Here is a 19,653-nt window from a genome sequence, read left to right on the forward strand (position 1 = left end):
GAGGAAGAACTAAACATTAGAAGCAATTTGTACCTTACAAGTTACGTCTGGTGGAGGTGATGCCATGTCATCTGGGAGAGGAGCTGTGAGTTGAAATCATTTGAGCAACCCCTTGAGTCAGCTGAATGAAGGGAGCCAGGCACCTCACATTGTGGGGGCAGGGCACTACTGCCCCTAACCTCATGGAACCATTCATTATCTTTATGGTGACTTTAACAATAGGTATTATTTGTTGAACACCCAAGTTCCAGGTATTTTGCCAAGAGTATTACCTATATTATCTACATTATCACTAGCCCTAGTGCTCTCTCCAGGACTAATCTAATGTTTCCTTCTTTGACGTTTACCTCACGCCCCACAACTCCAACCTGAATTAATAGTTCCATTATTAATTAATTGATGATTAAGAATGCTCTATTCTCATTCACTTCTTTAATATAGCACTTCTCATTCTGCAGGCTACTTTTCTGGCTGCCCCACTACACAATCGAGCTTGGTTAAGAGCATGACCCATGTTTCACTCCAGTTTCCCAAGCAGTTAGTAGATCCTGAATATTCTGTTGGGTGAAAGTTAAGTTAAACTCCATGACTTCAAACTCACCAAAAAATCATGGAATCATGGAATTTTTGAGAAGAGGGTTTAGAACCTTTGATACAATCTCCTTTTACATAAGAGTAATTGAAATAACTTAACTTGCCCAAGGTCATATGAACTTAGTAGAATGAGGATTAGAATACACTTACCTTGCTTTTCAACCCAATACTATTTCTGAAGACGTTACCAAACACAACTAAATATCTTTCTCCCCTAAGCTCCTCACCCCACTAAATCCTATCAGCAACTGGCCTTTGGGCCTTCAGGCTATTTCTGTGTTCTTAAATTTCCTAAAAGAACCCATGTTTAGCATACAGCTTTCCTTTTATATCTCCCCATTCCAAACAAAGCAAAGCTTGAACTCCAAATTGTCTGGCTTTTGCTGTAACATCACATCGTGTAAAGCTGGGGGAAAATTCTGCGTTTATTTTCACTAACAAGCTTTTCCCACAAGCACTCTTTGACCCAGCCAAATCAAAATGCTCGTCCACAGACCGACCATTCTCTTTTTTGAGGCATGAGTTATTCTATCTGTTCATTCTGAGTGGAATATCCTTACTGCTTATGAATCTAGTGAACTTTAATGAACTGTTCCCCTTCTGGATGAGGAGCTCTTAGCACAGAGTAGAGACCTGGCTTTAGTCACACAGCAACTGAATGAGTGTGTCCAGCACCTAGCAACATAGAGCCCTCAATAAAGTTAACTGAATGACTGTGTCTTTGGAAAATTACGTAAATGTAACTTATTCTTTAGAGTTGTTATCAAGCTTTTACCAAAAGTTTTCTATTAGGAGAAATAATAAGCAAATAGTTGGCTCACTCAGTCTTTTCGTCTTTCCCTTAACTCTGGTACATGTTTTGACTCTGCCATTCTCACTCCCTCTGTGAACTGCACATTCTCACAGCACCCCTGCCCCTGGACACTTGTGGGAGAGGAATCCACAAATTCCTTTGAGGCTCCATCACCGGAACAAGTTCTCAGTAGCTGGAGAAGGTCTGGGCGGCAAACAGGAAGTTTTTGTATTCTGGCTACTTTGTGCCGCGGGGTAAAAACCGCACAGTCCACCTGGAGACTGCAAAAAGAATGGTAGAACAAACAAAACTGTCACTATCTCCACCTAAAGCTTTTCTGGGTGGACATTCTGACCCACCATCACTCAGGACTTCTTTCCAGAACTGGCACCTCGTGCAAGACAGAAGAGTCCCGCAGAAAAGTGTCATGTATTTAGCTCTCATCGCCACCCCACAACCCCAAACTCTTCTCCTTCACTTTTAAGAATGTTGAGCGGGACATTTTAAACACTGTTTTGGATTTTTAAGGTTTCAAAGCATCCGAAGGACGGTCTCTTTTGGCAGCGACAGTTGCAAGCTGTGAGCCAAAAATAAATAGAGGTTGGTCCCCTAATCAACAAATATATTCTACTCTCTTCAATGCCCAGGACCCCACCTTGTCCCTTCCTCCAGCTTACACGAGGGGCAAGTGGCAGCTCTTCTCCGCCTGCGTGCCTGGCCTCGCCAACAACACCCATTAGTCTCCCGTCTCCCGGGGCGGCGGGGGACTCCCAACCACGCGCCCAGGGCCCTTTCCCAGGTACTGGGGCCCCGGGAGCCACGACGTCCCCCACGCAGGCGAACGGGATGGAACTAGCCCTGGGGACGCGGGTAGCCCAATGGGCAGCCTCCGCCCGGAGGCGGGCCCAGGCCGGAAGCCACCCCGCGGCACAGCGGCCCCACGATACGGTGCCCGCGCCCCCGCCTTCTCTGGCACAGGCTCCGCGGCCAAGGGCGGCAGGGGCCAGCCCGCCAGGTCCCCGCCGCGCTCTTTGTCCTGGCCGCGCGCGGGCGGACGCGTGCACCCCCCGGGTGAGGGGAGGTGCGGGGAGCGCGCGCGGGAGCGCGCGGGAACAGCTCGCGCCCGCCGGGCGCCGGCGGCGCGCGCCCCTCCGCCAGGCAAGCAGCGAGCACGCGCGCCGCCGCCGCGCCCGCCCCTCCCCCCGCGTTCGCCTCGGAACTTGCTGACTGCGCGGCCGGGAGGAGCCGAGCCGGGCGGCGGCGGCGGGAGGCCACAGCGCGCGGGGGTCTCCCGCGTCCCCTCCGCCTCGCCGGGAGCTCGCGCCCTCGCCCAGCCGAGCTCCCACCCCCCCTTTTTTCCGAAGGCGCTGGGCGGCGCCACCCTCCGGCCGGAGCCCGGCACTGCACAACCCCCTCCGACTTTCAATGTTCCACACTCCCCGGCCAGAGCCTCCTCGGCTTCTTTTTTTCCCTCCCCCCCCTTCCCCCCCCCACAGCTGCCTCCATTTCCTTAAGGAAGGGTTTTTTTCTCTCTCCCTCCCCCACACCGTAGCGGCGCGCGAGCGGGCCGGGCGGGCGGCCGAGGTAAGGCGGAGGGGCCGGGGGGCCGCGTGGGGGGCGGCCGGGGCGGCGGCGGCTGCGGTGGGGGAGGGGGCGGGGGCGGGCAGCTTTGTTCGCGCCGGGCGCCCGCGCCGCCGGTGTCCGCGAGCCGCGGCGGGGCCGGCCGGGCTGCTCGCATCACTTGGCGCCCGGCGCGGCGAGCGCTGCCCGCGGCCCCCGCGCGGCCCTCCCCACAAAGGGCCGCGGAGCTGCGTGGCCGCCGCCGCCGGCCGCGGCTCGCCTCCGCGGGCGCGGAAATTTGTTGCACTTCTTGGGGCTTTGTTTGTTTGTTTGTTTTTCCTCTGGGTTTCTTATTTTTTTCGTTATTTTGGACAAAATGTCGGTCCGTGATGTAAAAATTGAGCGAGGAACCTTGGTGGCATTGGGAGCTTTGCAGAAGGTGCAGTTTGAATTCTGCTTTTCCCAGGGTGGCAGCTAGGTCTTGGCCAGATGAATCTTCGCTGCTGGCGGTGGAAACAGCTAGAGGAGCTCGTTAGTTGATTTTTAAATTTCCAAGTGTTGTGTTTAAAGCCTTTACGTGCACTGAGAAGGAATCGCCACCTTAAATAAGCATATGGGCGATTAACAGGGTGTGTTTTCCTCTCGGAAAGGGAATTTGGTAGCTTTGACCAATGTCAGTGTGTAAATATTTAGACGTTATTAGTGACTTTTAAACATTTTTTCAGCGAGATCTGTTATTTACAGTATGTCATATGTTATTAATGCTTGTTGCCTAAGTTCCTTGGCAAATCTGTTTCATGCCTTCTGAGAAAGTAGACAATTGATAGATTGTCCAAGAGATGGAAAAAAATGTGAGTGGGTTTTCTAACTTGAGTTCGGCAAATCCCTGAACGCTGGCGTTGTGTGACACATCACCTCCCTTGTAACCCTTGTTGTATGATGAAATAAGTGTGAACACTTTTGAAGCTTTTTCATTACAATACGATATTAGATGAATAGAAGAAAATGCTGTTGGTTTATTTCCTAGATTTAACATTTTCTCCCCATCCTCCCCTGTTCTCTTTAAAAGTTTTCCAAGAGATAACTTCACCAAGATGTCCAGTGATAGGCAAAGGTCCGATGATGAGAGCCCCAGCACCAGCAGTGGCAGTTCAGATGCGGACCAGCGAGACCCAGCCGCTCCAGAGCCTGAAGAACAAGAGGAAAGAAAACCTTCTGCCGCCCAGCAGAAGAAAAACACCAAACTCTCTAGCAAAACCACTGCTAAGTTATCCACTAGTGCTAAAAGGTAATGTGTAAAAGAAGGATCCAGCACACTTTGTCAGGTTGTCTTCCAGGTGGTTGGACGCTTTTGTTGGTTTTACATCAGTAGCAATAGTTCAGAAATATTTACTTCATTATCAGTTTATTTGTACTTGAATGAGTTGTCATTCTTTAGGTGGTATGTATGCAACCTTGCTAGAATTATGCTTTTAAGCAAACTTATTCTGTACTTCGGTAACTTCAGTTGAGTATCCTTGAGTAGAGATTAGACTAACATTCTGACAGATTGTTTAAGGAGTTGGCAAGGAAAATTTGGTGAACCCAAATTAGATGGTACTTTGGGGATGTTTCCTTTTATGAGTCATAATCTTCTTTAATGAAATTGACACTTCCAGAGATTAGCAGGGCCTCTCTTCATGAAACTTAATGATCAGAAATGATCATATTTGCTAGAAAATTGCAAATTCAGGCCTTTGCTATGTTTGAAAGCAGATTTAAAATCGTGCTGCAAATCTGCTTACAGTTTTACAAAACATGACTTTAAATCATGTATCACAGGTAACTTTCGTGGTTAAATTATGATTATCCCTCCCTGTGCTTGTGAGGGCAAATCAAACTGAAAAGTAGCCCTTTACAATTTGAGGTGTCACTGGTGATAGAAAACTTTCATTGTCCTTGGACCTCTTCACTCTGAAACTTGTGGATGTGCTTGACAAGTTAATACTCAACAGCAGGAGAAACATATTTAATTGGATGTAAGTGGAAGATCATTTGTTTCCTATTGATTTATATTTTCTGATAGAGAAGAAAAGATTCTGTCAATGAGACTCTGTCAGTGGTAGTAGTAGTGGAACATCCACAAACTCTAGTAATTATACATAAAATGTATAATCTCTACAGCGTTAGCCAATGTTGACATTTTGTTAATTTTTATTGATCACAACTAAAGGAAAAAATATTTCTACAAATACTGCATTCTGTGGTGATTCATAAATACTCATATTTTTCTATGGATTTTCACCTTTATTGTCTCAGTAATGATGTATTAATAACTTGAGAATATTTTTGAATGGCAGCAGTCTTTGACATAATATAAAATCCTTCTCAATTTGGTATAGTGTTGATGCAGAACATATTAGACACGTCTAAAGTTTTGAAAGCATCTTAAATTTGAATCAAATCAGAGAACTGCTTTTCTCCCCCTTAACTCAGGCCTATGTATTTTCTCTTTCTGTCAATATTTACTAAATTTAAGTGCTGTGCCTATGATCAGGGAAAACAGAAATGGGTAAATTAGAATGTCATGTAGTCTTCGAAAGTTTTTCACCAGTAAAGATATTTGTAAATTTTAAACTTTTTTTTTGACAGATAAAATATTGTCAGAACTGTTAATGTGCTGTTGCAGTAGCCTGTTAATTTTTACCTCAGTAAAAGTCACTCGAAGTCCTTGTCAAATATTCCAGTGCTTTCCCTCCTCCCTTTTTGTCTCATTTGCATATAAGCTTGAAAAGAGAATTTCTTTGGTAAAAAGTGTTTTGAAATAGATATTATATTCTTTACTGAGTACTAGTGGATGAGTATTTTTCAAATCAAGTGTAAATGACTTACTTATTTGCAGCAGCAAGTGAGAAAAAAAGCTGCAAAGTTTCTGTTAAGGGATTTGGGTTATGCCTCTGAGAACAAAGAGGAAGCAGCCATGTTAGCATTACTGAAGGCAGAGCCAGCCTTGCATTTAACTGCATGATGGTAGAGGGCAGTGTAATTCCCTGGTTATTCTGTAGACTATCTCAAATCCTTTTTGTCTCTTCTCATTTCACTAACAGAATTCAGAAGGAGCTAGCTGAAATAACCCTTGATCCTCCTCCTAATTGCAGGTAAGAAATGAATTTTGTTGTTTTGGTTTCAAATTGTGGAAAAATATCAAGAGATTGATGTATTGTCTGGATATGTGTGCAGCAGAGGAGACAACGTTTGCTTCTTTACAGCTTTGCAAGTGCATTAAACAAAAATTGTAGAAGGTGAACTAGATAAAATTGGGAGAAAAATACTTTTTAGCATAAGTATACTTTGTGGATTTATGAATATACTGATTTTGTGCTTCTGAGATTCTTATGAATGGTGCTGATTTTTGTTCTGATGTATTTCTGTAGAGGGTGTTTATTCAGAAGTATACTGAAGAAACTTCTAAAATTTTGCTCAGCTTTAAAGTTACTGCTTGTGTGCAATCTGTACTGACCTTCCCTATTTAGAAATTGCTGAATGTGGTGTTACAAAATGTAAATGCAGTAAACAAGCATATAGTTGGTTCTGTTTGATTTATTCAGTTACTAGCCTTAAGGATAAATTTTATGGGCTAAGCTAATGGTTTTAGTCCTCGTTTTCTACAGAATGCATTGTTGGAATTATTTACGTTTTAAGCCAATGTCCTGATGGCTTGAGGAAATTTTTAGTAATTTTGGTAGTTGGAATTTGTGTATGAAAAGCAGTAAATGAATTGGAATTGTGAGAATTCATTTCAGTGGAACTCAGGTAGATGAATTTAAGATTATTGGTTGGTATAAGATACATTAAAAGTATCTGGTTCAGTATTTTTTCTCCAATAATTTTTTTCATTTCATTTGTATAGCGCTCTATTCTTTTTTAAATGACTATATGGCTTACAAAATTGAACACACATAGAAAACAATATTGTAGATAATTTGTGAAGAGATATGTGCCCAATAATGCGAACGGCTGCAAGAAATAAGGCAGTTTTATGGTTTGATAGGAAAATGTTTTCGTGTTTAACCTGTATTTCTGTTACAAGTTGTATTCACTTGGGATGATAGACCCTATCTCTGAAGTCTACTTGTGATATATAATAGGGTATAATCCAATTGCTTCTTACTGTGTATGTTAACTGGATCCTCAGATAAGGTGATTTGATCCTGATTTATCCATTGAATGAACAGTTTGCTTGTATTTGTAATTTCAGTTCAAACAGGAAACATGAATGTAAACCAATTTTAAGGAGATAGTGGTATGTGAGATCTCAAAGTATTACTTAAGAGCTGTGCTGTCCAGTAACGTCACCACTTGCCACATGTGGCTGTTGACCTCTTCGGTTGTGGCTAGTCCAAAATGAGATGTGGTATAAGGGTAAAATTTATACACATTGGATTTTGAAAACTTTGTACAACAAAAGAGTGTATAATATTGCATTGACTTAAAAAATATGTTCATTGCATGTTAAAATAATATTTTGGATGTATCTGGCTATATAAAATGTTATTAAAATGAATTTCAATTTTTTACTATTTTAATATGGTTATTGGAATATTTAAAATTACATATGTGACTTGCATTATATTTCTATTGAACAGTGCTGCTTTAGAGAACAAGCAAATCAAAGTATTTTCCCTCCAGCCTTCTAAATGGTGTGTCAAATCTGTAGCCATTTAGGGAGGTCAAGTTAAATTTGCTCGCTGGAAGAATCACTTAACTTGCAGAGTGTGTTCTGATATTTCCCATTATGAAAAATGTAAAGATCTATCAGTTCAGAACTCTTAAATGTTTTAAAATTGCATGTAAGGTCAAACATTTTTAAAGGTTTCTGTTGATTTTCTGCAAATGGAAGAAACTAATGTATATGCATAAATCTAGAAAGCCTAGTAGACATGTGTTGAGTGCCCTCAGAGCAATAGCCTGCTGTTGCAGTTACCAGAGAAATCTGCTTTACATGTTTAACTTGGGAATGTTTCCTCAAGGTCACTGAGGATTATTTTAGAGGGAGTAGAATCTTTCCACGAGATAGGTGGTTTCACTTGTCTTTCTCTTTATATACCAGATTTCATTTAAGTCCTTGAAATAATGCTTCCTCATTTAGTGATTAGACTAGTGAAACATCAAAACTTTGAGTTTTCTGTGAACAATAACATGGAACACATCATCCCTGCTTTCCCTTGTCACAACCTGTGATGACTGTCACCTATTGCAAATGACATCTTTTAGTTCTCAAGTTCTTTTAATAGATGAGTTTATGTGTGGCTGTGGTATGTGAAAAACAGACATAAAATATGTCTTAGTAGGGAACCAGGATAAGTTGTTGCTTCTTATTGGAGGCAGTGTTTTTCCCTATGCCTCACATGTAAAATATCCAGATACTTTGTTTGTCTTCAAATTCTTTTGGGTGGAAGAAGACCTACTTTTTGTCCTTGAGTGGGAATTGGAATACTGAGTATTCAGTAAAGGTGTTTTAGAATTTTGACAAGTAAGAAGCCTGAATTTGTATTATATTTTTGCCTTTGTGTCAGATCTGTGACAGACTGTGGTGTTATGTTCTTTTAATTCACAAGTGCGTAAGTGAGAATTTTAGCTTTACGGTGATTGTACAGTTTAAATTTATTAATTTATGCTGTAATTAAAAATGGAATCTATATTCATAAATTCTAGAATATGTGAATTCATATTGCCTGAGATCTATGAAACCTAATACATTTGGCTTTCATGTGTAGTTATTTAATCAGAATTCCATTACAGTCTTGAATACGATTTTTACAAGTTTGTCAAAGTACGTGACAGCTTTAATTCTTCCTCGGGGAAGAAATGTAAAGTATATCTGTGTACATTCAGGAAAACGTTGAATGAAATACAAGAAAACTCAGCAAAACAAAAATTATTCAGACTGGGACGATTTCTTTAAAATCCCTTCCTATTTTTTAATTAATGAAATATTGTTTAATTAGTATATAGTTATGTCTAGTACATACACACCCAGGGTGATGTTAGTATTGTGTATGGCTTTATACATGTTTTAGTATATTTTGATAGCATTGATATTTCTTTTCCTGATAATGTAAAAGTTTGATAATGACGTTATTTCCAGTGATTTGATGTTATTTTAGGTTTTAGGTATTGGAGGGCCATGGACCATAGTGTACTAAACATAGGGATATATTATTTATTGGTTTCAATTTATGCTGTTTACATAGAGTATAAATAATTGATACATCAATGAGAGTCAAGGGAAATTGTGTTATGGGCATTTCCCTATTTGTATTTAGAGAGAATTATTGACTAGAATTGTTTAGTGATGTGTTATTAAGACATTTACTTTCCATCTGTTTCCCAGAGGGTGTCCTTGTCCTCTCCTAGTCACCACTTGTGCGAACAGCAAAAGTTTAGCAAGGTACTTGATTTCTAACTTAACCCTTAATTTCTTTCCATATAGGAAGAAGCACAAATATACACTCTTAAAATACTCATCAGTATGTTCAGAGTGAATCTATTCTGAAGATATTCGGGGGTATTTGTATTAATAAATAGTTTATTGATGTGGGAAAGGCCATATTGGGGGATATGTATTACAGTTTCAAGTTTATAGTATGAATACACTGACTAGCAAAACCTGAGATGAGGTAATTTCGTTGACTTTCTTCTTTAAAAATAAAAAAATAATGAAATCATAAAAGAAGCAGTTGTTTCTAAACCAGTAGTTGGTAATCTCTAGCTTCCTCATTAGTCTAATTGTCTGAGGATAATTTCTACTTTCTTATGAGGGTTGCTGCCACTTTCCATCATTTTCTAGGGTAGACTAGAACTTTGCTACTTAAAAGAGTGACCTGCCGACTGTCAGCATCTGCGTCACAGATGAGTTTGTTAGAAATGCAGACTCTTGCTTCCCCCAACCCCCAACCCAGAATTTGAATTTAACAAGATTCCTGGTGAACTGCATATGTAAGTAGGTTTGAAAAGTGCTGGTACTGGAGCAAGACTGTCTGGGTTGAGATCCATGCTCTGCCACTAACTTGCTGTGTTACCTTAGATACATTTTGGAATATTTCTGTTCTTCTCAGTTGTAAAGTGGGGATTAAATTAATACTCCCCTTTATAATAGGGTTATTGTGAGGATTAAACGAATTAATATGTTTAAGTTTTGTAGCAGTGTAAATGGAGTCAGTAAAGTGGCCACAGCAAGATAAAAATGGGAGACACAGTGTAGTGGTGTGCTCTCACTGTTGCTGACATTTTCTCCAGTGCATTGATGTCTTATATAATTTTATCTTAATTCATCACCAGATTATTGAGTACAAGTACATAACAAGCAATTTGTTTTTTATTATCAGTAAAAGTAGTTCCTAGAAACTTGTGTAAAAAAAAATAAACCTAAAAGCTTCAGGCATAGATGAACAAATACTGCATCCCTTTTAAAGGAACATACATAAGATCAATGATATTTAATTCAATAGAGAATATTATGATTGTCCAGTAAAGTATAATAAACAATTTTTAGATAAGAGTAATGATTGTGTTTTCCCCTTTTAAAATATAAGAATTTGTGATTTTACTGTGAATGGGATTATATCAGCAGTTCTAAAATTCACGTTCTGGATTGCTGTTACCTGCATTACCTAACCCCATAGCATTCTTTCCTTGTCTGTGAACTAAGGAGAAATTTTGAAAGCTTTTTTCTAATTGGCATATGAAAGCAGGTAATAATTGAAATAACGTGTGATCCCTATATTAGCTTTGTTGGTTGATTGTAGAGTACTTGGTTGTAAACTCTCTCACACATATAGATAGATTGCTTTTTCTTAATACATTTGATTGTTTTTGTTTTGGTGTTTGCTACAAGATTGTATCTCATTGGTTATCTAGTCCTTTTATTTTCAACTCTTCAAAAAAAAAGATCCTGGAAGCCCCTTTTTATAAAAATTAAATCTTAATTGGAAGCTCGACTGTAAAACAGATAAATATAGAACTACTCTGACAAAGTATTTTTCATCCCACTGTGCCATGGTCATCTGTAGGTACTTTATATTAGTTTTATTGTTGATAAATTCATTTTGGCATCAGTGTAGACCTCAAAAGTCGTGAGGATTTTTCTGAGGACTTGGGCGTTAGTGATAATTTTAAATGATTTATGATCAAAGCAAATTGATGTTTTATTTCTCAATAAGCCAGTAGTTTTTTTCAACACAACTGTAATAAAGTACTTTTTTCATGCTGTATTATAATACTTGTCTACCTTCTGCAAGAGCGAGTGTTCCTTGAAGGCAGAGATTGTCTTATTCATTTTTGTATCTCTTCCTTCCTTCACATGGTGCTTTGCATGTGAAGGTCTGTTAATAAATAAATTGAAGTCTCTCAAATTGACATAGAAATAGCAATTCCAGGCAAAACAATGACTTCAGAGAAAATTTATTAAATATCCCATATGTTCTTTACCTTTTTCATAATTATGATATTTAATATTTAATAACCTATTCAAAGTTTACCTAGCTACTGTTTTTGCTTATGAGAGGCAATTGATACTCACAGTAGGCCTAGTTATTTCCTTCATACATGCCAGTGTAGCAAAAATGCTTAGTACCCTGTGTGACTAGAAACATTTTCCAAAGGAGTGACCAAGTGAAAATAATATTCTTCTCTCTAAACTTCACATTTTTGTTAAGAATCTATTAAGTTCAATGCAGATAATGTAATTAGAAGGTGGGTAAAACAGTGTGTGCTTTTAGAAAAGTTATGTGTTGACTTTGCAGCTACATGCTGCAAATCATATTCCTCTTATAACCAATTAGTACTTTATTCTTTCCTTAAATGTGTTGCTGTAACAGCAACTATGGCTATGTTTAATTTTCAGGAAAATCAACAAGTCTTGCATAGAGTGTAAGGACATTCAGATTGAGAATGAAGAACTTGACCTTTCAGTCTCTTCTTCCCTATCAATATGAGATGAAAACATAATAAAATCACTTGTAAATCTAGAGAAATAGAAAGTGATTTTTTTTTTCACATACCAATTTTGACAGGTAAGTATATTTGGGCATTTTAATTGGAATCTGGAAACTGAAATATCTTCAAACTTTTAATCTTTTTTTTGCCTTTGGATCAGTGGTTCTCAACTGAGGCAATTTTTGTCCTGCCCTTCCCCAGCCCCCCCAGTCTAGGTGACAATTGGTAATGCCTGGAGATATTTTTTGCTTTTCATAACTGAGGGAGAAGGGGGCTACCACTGACATTAGTAGGTAGAAGTCAGGGATACTGCTGAATACCCTATAATACATAGGACAGACCCCCCACAATAAAGGATTATCTGGGCCAAAATGTCTAGTGCTGAAGTTGAGAGACCCTCCTATAGATATTTGTTCCTGTACTTTGCCCCTTGAATGTTTGAATAGTTTGCTTTTGACTGTTTTCCTGTCTTATTAGTGATGCCTCTTTAATATATTCACCTACATGCTCCTCAGCTGGTTCTTCACTTCCTGCTACTTCTGTGCATAGTTTACACATATCTTACATTATTTGACATACGCGTGTATTATTTTTTATGCGAAACCACAGGAATGGCTACCTTGAGTACCTGCTAAATTATGGTCTTCTGAGGCCAGAAATGCTTACAGCAGTATTTTTATTTCTTTTAGGTCTTGTGCCAGTTAATTATATCCCTGCATGATCTAGCTTTAGGCTGGTTATGTCTATTCTACTAGGAGTATTAAAATAACATCATGGAGAAATAACATTGGACAGTCATCAAAATTCAGTTTGACATTGAGTTACACGCAGGTTAGAAATTTGTGCTCCTCATTTGGGTTTTATTTTCATCATTACGACAATACACAAGTTACTTCAATTTTTACAAGTTCCCAATCCTTTATTTCAAACCCTTGGGGCCGGATGTGTTTCAGAATGCAGAAATTTTCATGTTTTAGAAAGGTAATATGATATGTTTGTGGTGCTTTATGTAATCTGTTCCACAGCATTACTGTTTCTCTGCATTACTGTTTCCACACCAAAAATGTATTAATATTCATACAGGTGGGATAAATAGAAGCTACAAATAGTTTCAAGTCAGTTCAGATTTAGGGTTGCTACCAAATTATTTTGTAACAACCTTATTAAAACTTCGTTTTTTTTTTTCCAGAGTTTTGAGATACTAGAATTGTAGATAAGCAGTTAATGGCCCTATACAGTAGTTCCCTCTTATCTGTGGGGAATACATTTCAAGACTCCTCTGTGGATGCCTGAAAGTTGACATAGTAGTCATTGTTAAGCAAAATGAAGGTTATTTGAAAATAAGCACTGCAGTAGTCTATAACCAATTCTAATAGTGGAGTCTGATAGTCAAGACCACTACTAAGTGACTAGAGAAAGCTTGTTCTACCTGCAGCCGTTGGGCCACATGGTGGCTAGGACATCTTTGAAAGTGGTCTGACACATTCATAAACTTTCTTAAAACATTATGAGATTTTTTTTTCTTTCTCTTTTTTTTTTTTTTTTTAGCTCATCGGCTATTGTTAGTGTATTTTATGTGGCCCAAGAGAGTTCTTCTACTGTGGCCCAGGGAAACCAAAAGATTGGACACTTCTGGACTAGAGCATATGCAGTGTGGGTAAACTGGACAAAAGTACGATTCAAGTCCAAGTGGGATGGAACAGGGCAATGTGAGATTTCATCATGCTGCTTAGAATGAGGTGCGATTTAAAACTTAAGAATTATTTCTGGAATTTTTCCATTTAATATTTTTGGATTGTGGTTGACCTAGAGTAACGGGAACTGTGGGAAGTGGAACTGCACGGATAAATAGGGACTGCTTTGCTACTTCTGTTACATGACCATGACTGAAATTACTTACTACTCATGATGAAAGGGTGTTTTTATTTGCTTTGCTTTCTTTTTTACCTGTTTCCTAATAGCTGATTTTGGTTTCTCAGTTGTTATTTTTGGTTTATTGGGTTTTTTGTTTTGCAACTTGTATGCTTAAGAGTTCTTTTCTCTTAAGGTGAAACTATCAGTGTCCACTTGTTTTTAAGTTGTTCTTTGTATATTGGGTTGTTTTTTCACTTTGCTTTCAAATACTGTCTTTAAATCATTCCATTCATTCTAGATGCACAATATTACACAGAAAGGAAGGTAATCTTTAATACTTAAACACAAGTATTAAGTAATACTTAATACTTACGTATGTATTTTGCCTTGCATTAAGTGCAATTAGACTATAAAAGGAGACATTAAATTTTGCTGGTTGTGTTGTGATTACAAACAAAACTAGAATGCTCAGTGGCTCAACATATAAAGATTTAGTTCTCACTCATGTGAAGTCCACTGTGGGTCCAGAGACTATCTTGGGTAGCTCTTCTCTGTGTTGACTTGTATCTATGTATCTTGTAGCTCTGACATTTGGAACATGTGTCCAGGCAAGACACCTGGAGGGTCATGTGGCAACTTTCAAGTGCTTTGGTCTGGAAGTAAGGCATGAATTAGTCATCCGTGTAGAGTAACTGCAAAGTAGCTGAAAAATGTGTAGAAGTGTACAGATACTTGGTGAGAAATCAATTTCCGTGCCACAAAGTAGGCACACATTCTCTCTCTTTCTCTCTCTCTCTCTCTCTATGAATAAGTGACTTTCACTCTTACTTCAAAAGCTTAAAGAGGAAGTAATTGAGTACCAGCTTGGCACTGTGCTAGGTTCCACAGTATAGTAACCTAATAATACAATATTTTGTTTTAAATCCTAAAACAACTCTATGAAGTAAATATTATTATTCCGTTTAAATTTCAAAACTGAATGTGAGTGATGAGAAAATTGCCAAATGTTATGCAGTGTGTATGTATATATGACAGATTCAGGGCAAAAACCTAGTTTTTGACTTGAAATGAAAGCATTTTTGGTTTTGTACAGTGCTGTTTGAAAAATCTTGTAAAAGCAGAGTTCATATAGGTCTCTAAGTACATGCTTAGTGTAAGTATATCCCTTTCATTTGCTTATTTCTCAAAGGATCCAAAATACTGTTCCTGTCAGGCTTTAGAATCTGGCAAATAAAGTCCAGATGGTGAATTGGAGAAAGAAGAGGGTTTCCTTCTTTGGCTTGGAGATGCCAGGCCCTTCCTACATTTATCTTTTAAAAATTATCATTCAGAAGCATTTTCTTTTCAGGTAGTATTCCCCAAGTGGTCAGCTGTCTTGTCTTGTTCTCTTTCTTTGTAGGAAGACTGTCAGGGATTGAATATGATCATAATGGAAAAGGTAAATCTGTTTGCAGCCATGTAGTTCTTTATGTATGGCTTTCTTACAGGCAGAGGAGTAACTTTTAAATCTACCTTTACTTTTTTCTCTGGGGTGTTGTGAAACATTCCATGTTTATGAATTGCTTTGAAATTGGAAAAATTCTCTCTGCAGATAAGAATTTTTGTGTTTTATGAGGAAGAACTCCAATCATGTAGGATTTTAAGGGATTTTTAAAGCTGATATCTCAGTAATGTGAGCATGTATTATCTTTTAATATTGATACCAGCTCTGATTTTTTTTGCAGAAATTTGGATTTTTTTATTAGGTTCCTCTTAATTTTGTCTTGTTTTATATATTTCATAGTTTATTTAAACTGTTTCTTCTAAACTTATGAATTTGTACTTTTAAATTTATGTAAACTGGTGATCATTAGTATGGGGATTTGCTTTTTCTCTTTTCTTTTTTCTTTTTTTTTTTTTTTGAGACAGGGTCTCACTCTGTCACTCAGGCTGGAGTGCAGCATGATCTTGTCCCAGTGTAACCTCTGCCTCCCAGCCTCAAGCTATCTTCCCACCTCAGCCTCCTGAGTAGCTGGGACTACAGGCGCACCCTACCATGCCCGGCTAACTTTTTTTCCTTTTTGGAGACAGAGTCTTGCTCTGTCACCCAGACTGGAGTGAAATGGCACAATGTCAGCTCACTGCAACCTCTGCCTCCCAGGTTCAAGCAGTTCTCCTGCCTCAGCCTCCCGGGTAGCTGGGACTATAGGCATGTGCCACCACACCCGACTAATTGTGTATTTTTTTAGTAGAGACAGGGTTTCACCATGTTGATCAGGCTGGGATTTGCTTTTTCCAGTGAGTCTCTTTGGAAGAGTGGCTGGTCCACTTTATAAAACAGAACTAATGTTCTCAGGGTGATCTACCACATTTATATATTTCATTTTAAATTGATGACATTATTGAGTTTTATTAAGCAAATACATGCCTTGCATCTTGTCTAAATGCAGTAGTAAAGTTAAATTCTAAAGCCTTGAGATTTTTCTCTCTGTTGACATTGTATCGGTTTTATAAGGGTGTATAGAGAAATAACAAAAGCTTGTTTATTGCATCTGTTTTGGATGTGCCTGTCGGTAGGTGGTGATAAAGTAATACCAATAGTGAGGATCAGCTTAGGGTCATTCAGTTTTTAAACATCCCAGTTCCTTCTTTTTGGTCCTTGATGTGTATAATAACTGTTTTAATTTTATGGTTATTCACAACAAATGAAGCTTTGAAAGGAACTGCGGTGTAGTCTGTCTTTTTTGGAAGCTTTTGGACTAGTTATTGCCATTCCAGAGTTTTTTGCTGCTTTAATGTTCCAGAGCAAATATACTCAGTCATTCTGTTTAACTTCCAGCTTGTCTGGGGAAAAATAAAGACATCTCTAGTCCAAAATTGCTTTTGGGAGTATAGTTCCACATCTTTTGGTCTGAATGAAAGGCCTAGGGAAACATGAATTTTGTTACCTTTTTATTTTATTTTCCTTCACTTATAAATCATCATCATGATCCTCCCTTTACATCCATGCATCTCACTTTTTATAAACACTGTTTATTCCCTTTCTGAGGGTGGTTATTTGTAGTTAGTTTTGCCATTTACAGTCTTATAGGTCCTTTACAAATGGATCATTTTTTCACATTAAATTTTAGTAGGTCAAGAATCCATTTATTCAGGGTCCCGAAGAGAATGGATCTCAGAAGATTGTGGCTACATATTTTTTATGGCTTCCTATTGCTTTCTGTATTCTTCTCAATTTAAACAGTAGCAATAACAAAATGTAGACGGTAGCATAAGGCATTGGCTTTATGATTTATTCTTGCCTCATACTTGTTTCTTAGGGTATTGGTGTTATTTGTTAGATTTGGAATATATATGCTTGTACTAAATTTACCTGGTATCACAATGAGAAGAAACCTGGCATTTGAAGGCTTTGAACACAAACTCAGAGGCATGTAAATCTGTGGAATTCAATGGCAGTTTTAACTAGTGTGCCTTTAATTTTTATTCATTTTATATTTACACCAGTGTCCTTGTTAAATTTTAAAAGACATTTTTCTCATCTTCCCAGATGCTTACTATCCCCATTTCCATTAGAAGATGCCAAATACTCATTTTGTTCTTTTGAAAACCCTAAAATAAGCATGTTGCAATTACCACTTTTCCCTTCTGCCGAGGTTTCTTAATTTTGGAGAACTTGAAACATACACAAAAGTAAACAGGCTGGTATGATGAACCTCCATAAATATAACCTTTATCCAGTTTCAGTAGTTACCTAATCATGGCTAATCTGGCTTCATCTATGCCCCCATCCATTTCACTCTCCCATTATTACATTAAAACAAGTCTCAGACATCATTTCATCTGTATCTTAAAATATGCAAGTATTTCACTATGCACTTTCAAAAGATAAGACTCCTTTTAACTTAACCATTGTGACATCAGCATGCCTACAAATTTTCAGTAGCTCCGTAATCAGTCATTGTTTAGGTTTACAAATGGGTGTTGTCCTTCCTTCCCCACAGTTATTTGAATGAGGATACAAGTTAAGTCCAGTTGACCTTTGAACAACATGGATTTGAACGAGTGCATTCATTTATACATAACTTTTTTTCAATAAATGTATTGGAAAAATATTTAGAGATTTACAATTTGAAAAAACTTACAGATGAATGGTGTAGCCTAGAAATAGTGAAAATATTAAGAAAAGGTTAAGCTTGTCATGAATCCACAAAACACGTGGGTACTAGTCTGTTTTATCATTTACTACTGTGAAGTAATACACAAATCTATTATAAAAAGTTAGAATTTATCAAAACTTACATAGACATTTACAGATCATACATGGTGCCATTTGGAGTCAAGAGAAACGTAAACAAATGTAAATACTAAATCATAACTGCATAAAATTAACTATAGAACATACTGTATTACCGCAGTAATTTTGTAGCCACCTCCTGTTGCTGTTGCAGTGAGCTCTAGTGTTGCAAGTATCTGCTTAAAACTATGTGATGCTGATCATTTCTGTATAAGCAGTTCATCACTCCAGTAAATTGGGTATTGCAGTAAAAAGTGATTTCTCCTGGTTCTTGTGTGTATTTTACTGTGTTTAGTGCAATACTGTAAACCTTGAATAACACCATGGGACCCATGTGAAGTGGCGCTAGTGATGCTGGAAATGCTTCCAAGAGGCAGAGAAAAGTCATGACTTTACAAGAAAAAGTTGAATTGCTTGTCATGTACTGTAGGTTGAAATCTGCAGCTGTAGGTGTCTGCTGTTTCAGATGAGCTTACAATATTGATAAATACAGTATAGTACTGTAAATGTATTTTATCTCTCATGATTTTCCTTTGCTTATTTTACTGTAAGAGTACAGTATATAATACATGTAACATACAAAATGTTTTTGTTATTGGTAAGGCTTCAGGTCAAGAATAGGCTATTAGTAGTTAAGTTTTTGGGGCATCAGAAGTTATACTCAGGGTTTTTCTTTTTTTATTTTCTAATCTATAAGGTTCTCCTCAGTGTTTTCTTCATTTTTGCAATTTGTTTATTGAAGAAACCGGGCTGAGTTTCTTAGAGTCTGTTTTGCTTATTGGATTTCTGTGGTGTAGTTTAATATCTTTCTTCATCCTTAGTGTTTCTTGTATGTTTGGGAGTTAGATCAAGAGGCTTGATCAAATTCAGGCTGGATTTCTTTTTCTTCTAACTACTACTACTTTTTGTTTGTTTGTTTTGTTTTAACAAAACAAAACTCCTGATGTGCTTTTGTATCAAAAGGCACCTAAGATCTGGTTGTTGTTTTGTGATGTTAGCAGCCATTGGAATACAGTTCTAAACAGAAACTTATTCTCATCTCCTATTTGGTTACCTAGTCATGCAAGTTGCATACTAAAGGTATGATATGTGCTTAATGTTTTTTTCCCTTACCAGTTTTTTCTTCTTTTTCAAAATAACGAGTTGGTGTCCTAGTATCCTTTTCAGAATGACTGCCAACTCATAATTGTGTTTCAGCCCATTGTAGTACTTCAGTTTATTGCTATCATCTTTATAGAATTTCTTAATTAAAAAAAAACTTCAGCTTAAATTGCTTTGCTCTAGGAAACCTTAGAGGGTAAAAGTCATATGGACCTATTTGGTGGGTAACAATGCAAGTGCATACATTCAACTTAACCATTGCTCTAGGTATTATTTTGAAAACTGAATACTTATTTAAGCTGTTGTTTCAAACATGACGTTCTCCTAGCCACTTCCTTGTCAGTTGTCAGAGATAATTAAGTCTTGGCATTAGGAGAACTGAGATATCTTTATTAAAACTATAGATCTGCTTTAAGTTTTGAATTAAACTGAGGGGTAGATTAAGGTAGAAGGCAAACCTTTATCAGAATCAAATTAATTTGTCACAATAATTGAACTT

The 19,653-nt window shown here is 38.0% G+C and overlaps 2 protein-coding genes across 3 annotated transcripts in view; one reads left to right on the top strand and one right to left on the bottom strand.

Annotated features, from left to right (window-relative positions):
* Positions 1–1,415: 1,415 nt before the first annotated feature.
* On the bottom strand, positions 1,416–3,859 carry LOC144333280 (uncharacterized). Its single transcript, XM_077956524.1, has 3 exons — positions 3,817–3,859; positions 2,065–3,296; positions 1,416–1,668 (listed from the first exon to the last, which is right to left on the bottom strand). Exons 1-3 carry the CDS (start codon positions 3,857–3,859, stop codon positions 1,558–1,560), a joined length of 1,386 nt encoding a protein of 461 aa, XP_077812650.1. The 3' UTR covers positions 1,416–1,557.
* The window catches only part of UBE2E3 (ubiquitin conjugating enzyme E2 E3), an 82,892-nt gene continuing 66,147 nt past the window's right edge, over positions 2,909–19,653 (top strand). Inside the window, exons 1-3 of one of the 2 annotated variants that reach the window (NM_001257571.1) lie at positions 2,909–2,971; positions 4,017–4,235; positions 6,034–6,084. In NM_001257571.1, the coding sequence (NP_001244500.1) occupies positions 4,042–4,235; positions 6,034–6,084 (245 nt within the window). In that variant the 5' untranslated portion in view covers positions 2,909–2,971; positions 4,017–4,041. Of the gene's footprint in view, positions 3,387–4,016; positions 4,236–6,033; positions 6,085–19,653 lie in introns of both variants that reach the window. The other variant, XM_015110366.3, reaches the window with a different exon arrangement.

The sequence above is a fragment of the Macaca mulatta genome, chromosome 12 (assembly GCF_049350105.2).
Source record: "Macaca mulatta isolate MMU2019108-1 chromosome 12, T2T-MMU8v2.0, whole genome shotgun sequence".
NCBI lineage: Eukaryota > Metazoa > Chordata > Mammalia > Primates > Cercopithecidae > Macaca > Macaca mulatta.